We start from the raw sequence: 11689 nt of genomic DNA, 5'->3' as shown, positions 1-11689 counted from the left end.
GACTTAGACTACATACTGTAGTGTTGAGACGGTCTACTTTACTTTATGAGCACTACTAGGCTACAATACTGTAGTGTTGGAGTCTAACTTTACTTTATGAACACGACTAGCTACTTGTGAATGTCTAACTTTACTTCTGACACGACTAGACTACAATACTGTAGTGTTTGAGATGTCTAACTTCCTTCATGAAACTACTAGGCTACAATACTGTGAATGTCTAACTTTACTTTATGACACTACTAGCTACAATACTGTAGTGTTGTGACTGTCTAACTTTACTTCATGAGCACTCCTAGGCTACAATACTGTAGTGTTGTGACTGTCTAACTTTACTTTGAACACGACTAGGCTAAATACTGTGATGTCTAACTTTACTTCATGAACAGACTAGCTACAATACTGTAGTGTTGTGACTGTCTAACTTTACTTCATGAGCACTACTAGGCTACAATACTGTGAATGTCTAACTTTACTTTATGAACACTACTAGGCTCAATACTGTAGTGTTGTGAGAGCTGTCTAACTTTACTTCATGAGCACTACTAGGCTACAATACTGTAGGTTGTGACTGTCTAACTTTACTTTATGACACTACTACAATACTGTAGTGTTGAGATGGTCTAACTTTACTTTATGAACACTATAGGCTACAATACTGTTGTGTTGAGACAGTCTAACTTTACTTTATGAACACGACTAGGCTACAATACAATATGTAGAGGATGATGTAGACCATCAATTCTCAACTGGTGGGTCGTGACCAAATTTAGGTTGCACGCGTTTTGAATGGTTGTGTGTGTGTCAGTAAATAAATTAAAAATGTATAAATAAATACTCCAGTCTGAACTTAAACAATTTAAACCAGGTAGAAAGCGTGAATAAATGATAATGAACTTACTTTTTTTAAATATAATTAATCTCCGAACAATTAGTCTTCAATCATAGTATTTCAATATAAAGCTTATAGCAGAATATTTTGGTTGATTTTGTTGCCTCAAACCAGTGAGTTTATTAACAATCTTCATCAACAATATGGGCAAAATGTATTTATTGACAATGAAAGAGGTGGATGTTGTTCCTTTGTCATATAATTGCTATATTTAAAATCAATACAGCATTAAAAATAGTTTTTCAGATTTATTTTGCCGATTATTTTCCCAATGCAAATATTATGTCGTGACTGAGACAACTGGTTAATTTGGTCCCAAGGCAAAACAGTTGGAACCTATAGACCCATACACTGCATTGTCTTTTGTTGGCCAGGTCTGCGTCCTCAACCTCAAACAGACCAATCCGTGGGGAGATATATTCCAAGTAGGTTACACGCTCAAATCTCCCATCCCATCTGTATCTTTCATTTTAATTATGATCTAATATGTGTCTGATATTGATTAATGCATTCTCTCATGTTTGGCAGGGTTGCGTCCTCAACCTCAACCAGACCAATCTGTGGAAGATGTAGTCCAAGTATGATTTTCATTCATGCCTGTGTCACACTCAAAGTCCAGCTCTCCATTTTGTGTGTCTAATCATCTATACGGTATTGACTTGATGTATTCTCTTATGTTTGGCAGGTTTGCTTTCTCAAAAACCATGCTGTAGGAGAAATAGTCCAGTAAGTCCAAGATAACTTCATGTCTCTGTCACACTCACAGACCCAACATATGTCTAATAATTCACACAGTAATTGATTTCCTGTATTCTATTTGTTTGGCCAGATTTACCTTCTCAAGCAGACCAGTCCCTGGGAAGAAGTAGTCCAAGTAAGAGTTTAATTAATTACAGCTGCTTCTGTCACACTCATCCCTTCATTTGTTTCTAATAATAATACTGTATTTGATTCCATGATATTATTTTGCCAGGTTGGGTCTCCACCTCACTAGAACACTCTGTAGGAAGAGATAGTCCAGGTTTGGATTCATTCATGTTTCTGTCACATGCACAGGCATTCCATAGTGTCAGTTACCAATGATCATACAGTGTCTAATTAAGTGATAATGATCGAGAAGGGGTGTTTGAAGGAATAATTGGCACAGGTGTTGTTAGGCCCGAGACGAATATATCCTCCAAACACGGCTTCGAGGGCATTGCCATTTTATACAACGGGTTCCAACATTTCATATAATGATTGACATATTTTCATTAAAAACGTTACTTGATTAATTTATTCAAACTATTTCATCCTACACAAGATATAGGTCGACACAGATCTAGGTTTGCTACCCAAGCCGGCAGGTCGTTCATTCTATTGGTTCGGTTGCCAGAGACGCGACCAGTCGTTCAGTTCGGCATCTATGAAGCGATCCAGTCGTTCGTTTAAATGTTCATTGCATACTGGCTGGAAACTTCTTATCCTTGCTTATAGCTAGCACTACGGCTAACTTACAGTCACGTCAAACACTGCAGCCAGAATATTAACAGTAGGTGTATTACCATTTGTTTAAGCTGTTTTCTAGTGAAATGTATTTGGATACATCCACAACAATGAGCTAATGAGGCGCGATATCGCTGGCATAGAACATTTTCTATCTCATCAGGAAGCTGTTGTTCAGAGGAGCAACAACACAGCTAACACAATCACTTCAAACTGAAGCTGAAAGACTGCAAACTAGCTGCACTTTGTCTCGTTTTACTTTGTTCAATTGACATTTCTTACTATACTGTAAACCAATGCCAGCTGATTCATGATTTCAACTGGCTGAGAAACACCATCCCGACTCCTCGACTCCGAACGTCATTATATGGGACAGCTGGAGATTTGAATATTGAAACAATGTTGTAAATGTCGAGAGACAGACACAAGGTTTATACAAATCTCCGCTGTTGAAAACTAAATGTTAGTCTAAAAGAAATGTGAGATAATGTCTATATGCTTTTTATAGTGGAGATAAGTTCATAACTTCCTGCTGGGCTGATTGACAACAGTGGATTGGGCTGATTGACACAGTGGATTGGGCTGTTGACACAGTGGATTGGGCTGATTGACACAGTGGATTGGTGATTGACAGTGGATTGGGCTGATTGACACAGTGATGGCAGTCGATGGAACAGAGTAAATAATCATTTAACGTGATAGATTTAGCCGGTGTAACTTGTGGAATAGACACCGGCTGGAATGCAATTTTAACCAATCAACATTTAGGATTAGACCACCTGTTGTTTAATTACATTTATCTCTTTGTTTGGCCAGATTGGCTTTCTCAGCCTCAACCAGACAGTCAGTGGGAAGAAATCCAAAACCAAGTAAGGCTTTGATTCATTATTAACTAAAGTCCCAGTCATGTGATAATATATAACAATATTTGATCAGGGTTAGATGGTTTAACACCTCTCTCTCTCTCTCTCTTACGCTCCAGAGTGAGGAGAGTGCAGGAATATGCAGGTATGTACTTCTTCTGTATCATGTTCTCTGTGTTCATGTGTCAAGCACATCATTGCTAGATATAGACCAAAACTGCTGATTGAACTCTTGATTGGTGATTGATGACTTTTCTCCTCTTTCTCTCTCTGCTCTGTTTCTCTCTTTCTCTCCCACTCATTTTTCTCCTCTTTATGTTTTCTCTCTGCCCCTCCCTTTCTACCTCACCTCTCTCCTCTTCTCCTCTCAGTGGATGTAACCCTGGACCCTCTCACCGCCCACCCCCGCCTGCTCATCTCTGACGACGGCAAGCAGGTGCGCTGCTGGGACGCTACCAGCCGTGCCGGAACGGCCCGAGCGCTTTGACGTGTGGTCTGCGTCCTCGGGCGCCAGGCTTCTCTTCGGGACGCCATTACTGGGAGTGAGAACAGAAGCAGGGCTAGCTTCATTCCAACAGCTTCAGGCTGATGAAAGTGGATCATAATGGGGCTGATAGATGGCGAACTGTATGCCAGGATTATGTGAATTATATGTGCTCACTTTCCAGTGTTGTTTGTATTGCATGATGTGTTTTGTAGTATATTGTAGTGTATTGATTATAGATTTTGGGTGATTTATATTCTGAGCTCAATGTAAATGGACAATAAAGGTATCGCTTGTATCGTAGGTGGAGGTGGTGGAAGACGGACTGGGACTGGGCGTGGCAAGCCACTCCATCAACAGGAAAGGGAAGATATAGTAAGCCCCGCCACGGCTACTGGTTCCTGAGTCTCCGGATAAGAACGACTACGCGTTCCGAGAACGTCGACAGCGCTGGGCCTCAACCACAACCCACCGTATAGGGATCTACGTAGACTGTGATAAGGGACAGGTGTCCTTCTATAACATGGACGCTAGATGCTCATACTATACATTCACCGACAGCTTCTCGATGCCATTCATCCCTTCTTCAGCCTTGCACCAATAAGTCTGGCAGGAACGAGGCGCCGCTCATCATTTGTCCTGTTCGATGCTCTGTTGGACTGAGATGGGTTTTAGTTGTTTTGTGCATTCCTAAGGTAGCTTCCTGTCTGTCCTTGTTCCATGTTCTCTCTGAGCCAATAGGACAGGACTGGATAGGTCAAAGCAATATGGTGGAAGCTATAGCTGATGCGCCCAATATACCAGATGTCTCATGTCAACATAGGGAAGTGACAAGGCCAGAAGAGAGGAACAATTTTCTGGAATGAAATACAGTCTCTTAGAACCATTCATAATGACTCCTGTGTCTATGGAGTGACCAATGGAACTCTGATACTGAGTCTGGATTGGACTGATCATTTTGACCAATACAACCGACTACAGTCCATCTGTCTGAGAATGAAGATTCACCATCTGTCCTTATCACGATGGATTAAATTGTCTATATTGGGTCATATGTGTCTCACATGGTCCCTATTCCCATTTAGTCTGCTTCTTTGACCAGAGCCCTATGGGCGCTATGTATTGCAGTACTATAGGAATAGTGTTGTTATTTGGGACATAACCACAGTCTACAAATAAAACATATTACTTGTATATTACAATCCAGTTTTTGAAGGATGTCCACAATAAACCAAATGTAAACTATGTGACTGGGAGCCACGAGTAAGACCAGAGACAAACACAAAGACAAAGAATCCTTTATGAGCCAGTCAATTTAGTCATTGTATTCTACACAGAGTGGACAAACTTTAAAAAACACCTGCCCTTTCCATGACACAGACTGACCAGTGGATCCAGGTGAAAACTATGAGCCTTACTGATGTTACTTTTTAAATCCACTTCAATCAGTGTAGATGAAGGGGAGGAGACAGGTTAAATATGGATTTTAAGCCTTGTGAACATATGAGACATGGATTGGTATGTGTGTCATTCAGAGGTGAATGGGCAAGACTAAAATATTTAAGTGCCTTTGAAAGGGAATGGTATTAGGTCCAGGCGCACCGGTTAGTGTCAAGAACTGATCGCTGCTGGGTTTTTCACGCTCAACAGTTTCCTGTGTGGTATCAAGAATGGTCCACCACTCAATGAATGGTCTGCCAACTTGACACACCTGTGGGAAGAATTGTAGTCAACATGGGCTTGCATCCCTGCGGAACGCTTTCAACACCTTGTAGAGTCCATGCCCCAACGAATTGAGGCTGTTCTGAGGGAAAAGGGGCTGTGCAACTCAATATTAGGAAGGTGTTCTTAATGTTTGGTACACTCAGTGTTTGTACTGTTATATACTAACAGCATCTAAAAATAAGTCCCCTTGTTTGTGTTGGCCATCACTAATGCAGAGTTACTGATCTTAACAGAGAGCACAATGATCATGAGTAAGACTGAATACTCTTTGGAAAACTATATTAGTGACAGAATATATTTGAATCATGTTGTAATAGGAGTTCATTGGAGGCTAATCTAATAAATCAGTGCATGAATTTTTCTAAAATAACCTGACCTTGAGTTGTCCATCTTGTTGAACTTTCCATACAGTATTGTATAGGTATTATATTATTTATACCACTGTTAGAGCCTATAAATTAGCATATTCAATAAGGCTACAAATAAAATATTTATCCAATTGATAGCCTGCATTTCATTAAATCTGAAAGCAGGTATAGGCCTATACCACAACTATCTAATAGGAAGAATAATTACAGTGTAAACGTGATGTTTATGAGGGGTGTTGAAACATGCCCCTCCTCGCGATGCCTGCATCCGCCAAAGACTGCAGCTATAGGTCACCGAGAAGCGACGCGCCATGCATGGTGTTGTAGACTGCGTCGGTCGGTCGAGGAGAGCTGGAGAGGAGACTGAGTAGAGCCTCGGAAATAAGAGATCAGACAAACACAGCAAGCAGCATGCCGTTTGGGATGGTAACGCTTTCCACTGTCAGATACATCATCACTAAGCACTGAACAATCTCCAAAGCGGTAATGCTTCGATAGGTTTTTTAATTACGTTGCACATTTTCATAAACGCTTTCTTGCACCTGGGGGGAATCCAGTTCGGAGGTTCATATCGTTTTGACATCTAACTGGCGTAGGTAGGCTATCTGCCATCTGTCTGTCTGTCGTCTCTCTCAGGTTGAATATATTCGATTTGATTTATGTCACAATGACAATATAACGATATGTTGTTGTTGTCCAAATCTATTCGTTGCAGTTTTGTCCATCCGTTGAAACGACAGCAAATGCATCTGTACCTATGTTCAGTTTGATGCGCACTCCATCCAATGGGAGCAGTGGTGTGTGATCGTCAATTGGAAATTGTAACAATTAGAATAAAAACACTGGTGGGCTATGTGATTGAAGGAACAGCATTGAATTGGCTATATATTCAATAAACAACCAACCAGCCGAAGGACACATTCCTATTCGCAAGTATTGGTAATTAGTCTAAAACCGGTCAAAAATGTCCCGGACGGCGCACGTATCGATGTCCCTCTCTGTTGATGCGGTGGTGGCGGCTCGGGCTGGGTCGTTACCAACAGTGCCGCATTTGCATGTAGAACAGTGACAGTGTCAAATAAGGTAGAAGCCTACAACCGCGATGCCTTTGCACAATGCGTCCAGGTCCCATTGAATACTGCAGTGGGTGTAAAGTAACAAAGTCAAATTACTTTTGAAGTGGAATATTACTTAATAATTTTTTGGGGGGGGATATCTGTATTTACTTGAAGCCTACAACAGTGCATTCTGAACTTTCAGACCCCTTGAAATTTCCACATTTGTTAGGTTACAGCCTATTTTATTTATTTTTTATTTTTACTCTCAATCTAAACTAATACTCCACAATGACAAAGAAAACAGTTTGCAAAAAAAATTTATATCACATTTACATAAGTATTCAGACCCTTTACTCAGTACTTTGTTGAAGTACTTTGGCATTGATTACAGCCTTGAGTCTTCTTGGTATGAAGTAGGCCACCTGTTTTGGGGAGTTTCTCCCATTCTTCTCTGCTGATCCTCTCAAGCTCTGTTAGGTTGGATGGGAGTGTCGCTGACAGCTATTTTCAGGTCTCCAGAGATGTTCGATTGGTTCAAATCCGGGCTCTGGCTGGGCCTCTCAAGACATCAGAGACTTGTCCCGAAGCCACTCACGAATGATGGATGCAACTGTTTTTTTGGGGACCATCAATGCTGCAGAATTTTTTTGGTACTTTCCCAGATCTGTGCCTCGACACAATCCTGTCTCGGAGCTCTACAGACAATTCTTCGACTCATGGCTGGTTTTTGCTCTGACATGCACTGTCAACTGTGGGACCTTAAATAGACAGGTGTGTGGCCTTTCTAAATCATGTCCAATCAATTTATTTTATCACAGGTGATCCAATCAAGTTGTAGAAACATCTTAAGGATGATCAATGACCAGGATGCACCTGAGCTCAATATCGAGTCTCATAGCAAAGGGTCTGAATACTTATGTAAATGAGGTATTTATGCTTTTTATTTTTATAAACTTTGCAAACATTCAAAAACCTGTTTTCGCTTTGTCATTATCGGATTTGTGTGTAGATTGATAAAAATATATTAAAAAAAAATAGAATAATGCTGTAACGTAACATGTGGAAAAAGTGAAGGGTCTGAATACTTTCCGAATGGACTGTACTTTTTACTAGGCTATTTTCCTGACACCAAAGTAGGCTAGGCTACTCGATAACATTCCAATGCTTAGCAGGACAGGGAAGAATGGTCCAATTCATACACTTATCAAGAGAACACCCTGGTCATCCATACTGCTCTGATCTGGCGAACTCACTTAACACAGATGCTTCGTTTGTAAATGGTCTGGTGGTCAGTGTTGGAGTGTGCCCTGGCTATCCATAAAAAAAAGGAATTGTGCCGTCTGGTTTGCTTAATATAAGGAATTTGGGGGATTTATAGCTTCTACATTTGATACTTAAGCTACAATATGTAACTTTTTGGGTGACCCAACAAATGCACATAGAAATGTGAGTGATAGTATGTCATTGTCATTGAAAGCAAGTCTAAGAAGTGGTGTATCTATTCTATGTGTTCCATTTCTATGCTTCCATTCTTAAGTTTTGTTTTTGAGTCTTTTACTTTCCGTTTTGTACACAAGCTTCAAACAGCTTAAAATAAAATATTTTTGGTTATGGAAAATATATTTCACAGCAGTTTTCATGGTACAATGATCTCTTACTTGCTTGTTTTGCACATAAACTGGAATTAGGCAACCTATTACTATTTTAGCAACCAGGAAATGATGGAGTTATTTCTGCATGGTGCATCTTTAAGTGTATTTAAAACCAGATCGTTTTAGATTTTTAACTCAAGTAGTAACTACTTTCACTTCCACTTCAGTCATTTTCTTATTAGGGTCTTTACTTTAACTTAAGGATGACAATTGGGTACTTTTTCTACCACTGGATAACTGCGATGGTACATTAAGTCCGTTATAAATAGAGGGGATTGAGTTTGAATGAGGAATGGAATGAACTTCTCTCTGTTCTGTGTTCTATTTTCTCCCCATTCTAGTTTAGGTTAATAACCCTCAAGGCTATTCCCTCCAGTGTTTCCGTATTAGAGAGATTGTGTGAATTAGGCTAGGTACCCAACTCCCATGGTAAAACTGTAAGATATTATCTCTTTCTAGTTTTCTCCTCTAATCCACCGGTAAGCTTTGGGGGCTGAGATAAGCTTCTTTATTGAGCAGGTCAGTGAGTCGTTTAGCCCCGGCTTTTGTCTGCAACACTGGACTGACTCACAGCTGGCGCTTAATAATGATTGATAAAGCCGCAGTAGGATTAAATTAAAGGTCAAAGGTTATTGTTGACGTGCGGAACAGATGCACCCTATTCCCTATGGGACCTTGTTAAAAGAAATGCACTAGGGTAGCATTTGAACTTAGTCTAGGGCTCTATCCAGCAGATTGATAAGCTACAGTACAGAGTACTTTTGGGCAGGAGTTGCTACCTGGCACAGAGCTAAAGAAAATAAACCACTTTACCATTATGACTTTGCAGTGACACTTTAGTTTATTGACTTTTCGTTAAGAATATCATTATGGCCAACACTTTTCTATTTGATTCACAGGTCTAGGTCAGCCATCGCTTATACCCAAATCATGACGTAATTAGAGGGAAAGTGTTTAACTGACCTTAAATTAGTGTTAGGCCTAGGGCTACTCTGTCTACTTCTAGTTCTAAGATGGTGTTGAGTCTAAGGGAGGTTTTTTGGGCAGAAAGTGTTCATAAAGTAGAGTTAGACCGTCTCAACACTACAGTATTGTAGCCTAGTCGTGTTCGTAAAGTAAAGTTAGACAGTCACAGTATTGTAGTCTAGTAGTGCTCATAAAGTAAAGTTAGACCGTCTCAACACTACAGTATTGTAGTCTAGTCGTGTTCATAAAGTAAAATTAGACCGTCTCAACACTACAGTATTGTAGTCTAGTAGTGCTCATAAAGTAAAGTTAGACCGTCTCAACACTACAGTATTGTAGTCTAGTCGTATTCATAAAGTAAAATTAGACCGTCTCAACACTACAGTATTGGTGATATTCTCTGTGTGTCACGTGCAACAACCCAGCGAGCAAAAGTGGTGAAATCTTGATGTAATTTCAACCAGTTTTGGCCACTGGGAAACTGATAGTACTCATAGATAGAATGTATAGGAGTTCTACAACGGTCAGCCATAACTCACAGATCTCCGGCAGTCTCTTGAGCTCCTCCTGAAACCGCTCCACCATTTGATTGACAGTAAGAAGCACCGCCCCTGAGGTGAGGTCAGAGGTCACYACAGCATCCGACCAATCCCTGGTCTGAGGCGGGGTGGAGAATGTCTGAGAAGAGGAATAAAGAGAATGGAGGAATACATTAATTAGAAAAAACAAGTAGGAAGATCATTTTAAATGAAGAGGATGAAAGGAAAAGTACCTCTTACCTTCTAACTAAGGTAACTGAAGGAAAAAACGGTTTAAAAAAAGGTAGAAATTGTTGAAAAGGATCAATAAAGAAAAAAGATGTGATGAACAGAAAGAGTCTCTAACCTTAAAGAAAAGTACGTAGTCGTCAGACTGGGCTAGCTGGGTGAGGGTGGCGCTTCTCTTCCTCAGCTCAGAGATCTCCTATGATAGGAAAGAAAAGAGAATAAATACTTTATTATTAATAATCCCAGAGGGAAATTGGTCTGTCAACCATTGCAGCAACACAGTCACAAAGACAACAATCACCAATATCAGTAGCAAAAAAAGACAGCAGCATGAATTTATTTATTAATCACCTACAGAAGATGTAAATGAGCTGTTTAGCCAAATCTAGTACAATGCATCACATTTCGTGAGATTTAAGTTTTAATAATATTGTGTCGATGTCTAGTTCTTGGATTGTACATTGTATAAAATAACTCCGCCTTCGCTGCTATTGATATTATTGTCCTCTTGATGAAATAAACCATTCAGTAAAATAAAATGAATAAATAAAAAGAGACCTGCTCTAGGTCTCTGATGAGGGTCTGTCCTCGGTGCTGTGCAGCCCGCTGTGACATCTCTATCACCTCCAGCAACTCTGCCTGGCTCCTCTCCACAGAGCTCACCAGGGCAGAGAACACATGCATGCTGCCCGCTGTCTCATGCTCCGCACACGCCTGGGGAGAGAGGGAGAGAGGGAGAGAGGGAGAGAGAGAGGGATGATGAGGGGCAGGGAGAGAGGGAGGAAAGACAAAGAGGGGAGGAGAAGAGAGGAGGGAGAGAGAGAGAGAGAGAGAGAGAGAGAGAGAGAGAGAGAGAGAGAGAGAAGGAGAGAGAGAGATAATTAAATGCACAGTACGCTCTGTTGTGTTTACTTTCTGGTGTGTGTGTTCGTGTGTGTGTACTGTCGTTGTTCTGGTGTGTTACTTGTGCTGTGTGTGTGTCTGTGTCGTGTGTGTGGTGTGTGTTTCGATGTGTGTACTGTGCTGTTTGTGTGTTCTTGTTGTATGTTTCTGTACAGTGTGCGTGTTCTGTTCTGTGTTCAAAGTCTGTGGTGGTACTGTGTCTGTATTGTGTGTTCTGTATGTGTTGTACTGTGACTGTTGTGGTTCTGTGTGTATATGTTCTGTGTACAGTGTACTGTGACTGTGTGTGTGTGTGTGTTCTGTGTCGTGTGTGTATACTGTGTGTGTGTACTGTGCTGTGTGTGTGTTCTGCGGTGTGTACTGTGCCTGTACGTGTGTTTTGTATGTGTGTACTGTGTCTGTGTGTGTGTTCTGTGTGTACTGTGTTCAGTGTACTGTGACTGTACTTGTGTCTGTGTGTGTGTACTGTGTGTGTGTGTACTGTGACTGCATGTGTGTTCTGTTTGTGTGTACTGGGTGTGTGTTG

At 40.7% G+C, this 11689-nt stretch overlaps 1 protein-coding gene across 3 annotated transcripts in view; it reads right to left on the bottom strand.

Annotated features, from left to right (window-relative positions):
* Positions 1-10971, bottom strand: part of LOC112071392 (E3 ubiquitin-protein ligase TRIM68-like) — a 16062-nt gene extending 5091 nt beyond the window's left edge. For all 3 annotated transcript variants that reach the window (XM_024138847.2, XM_070439374.1, XM_070439375.1), the window contains exons 1-3: positions 10819-10971; positions 10379-10456; positions 10033-10171 (exon numbers count right to left, since the gene is read on the bottom strand). In XM_024138847.2, the coding sequence (XP_023994615.1) occupies positions 10033-10171; positions 10379-10456; positions 10819-10944 (343 nt within the window). In that variant the 5' untranslated portion in view covers positions 10945-10971. The remainder of the gene's footprint in view (positions 1-10032; positions 10172-10378; positions 10457-10818) is intronic.
* Between the last annotated feature and the right edge of the window lie 718 nt (positions 10972-11689).

The sequence above is a fragment of the Salvelinus sp. IW2-2015 genome, unplaced genomic scaffold (genome assembly GCF_002910315.2).
Source record: "Salvelinus sp. IW2-2015 unplaced genomic scaffold, ASM291031v2 Un_scaffold1604, whole genome shotgun sequence".
Classification (NCBI taxonomy): Eukaryota; Metazoa; Chordata; class Actinopteri; order Salmoniformes; family Salmonidae; genus Salvelinus; species Salvelinus sp. IW2-2015.
The sequence above is the reverse complement of the archived record's forward strand: the minus strand, read 5'-3'. Positions and strand labels throughout refer to the sequence as shown.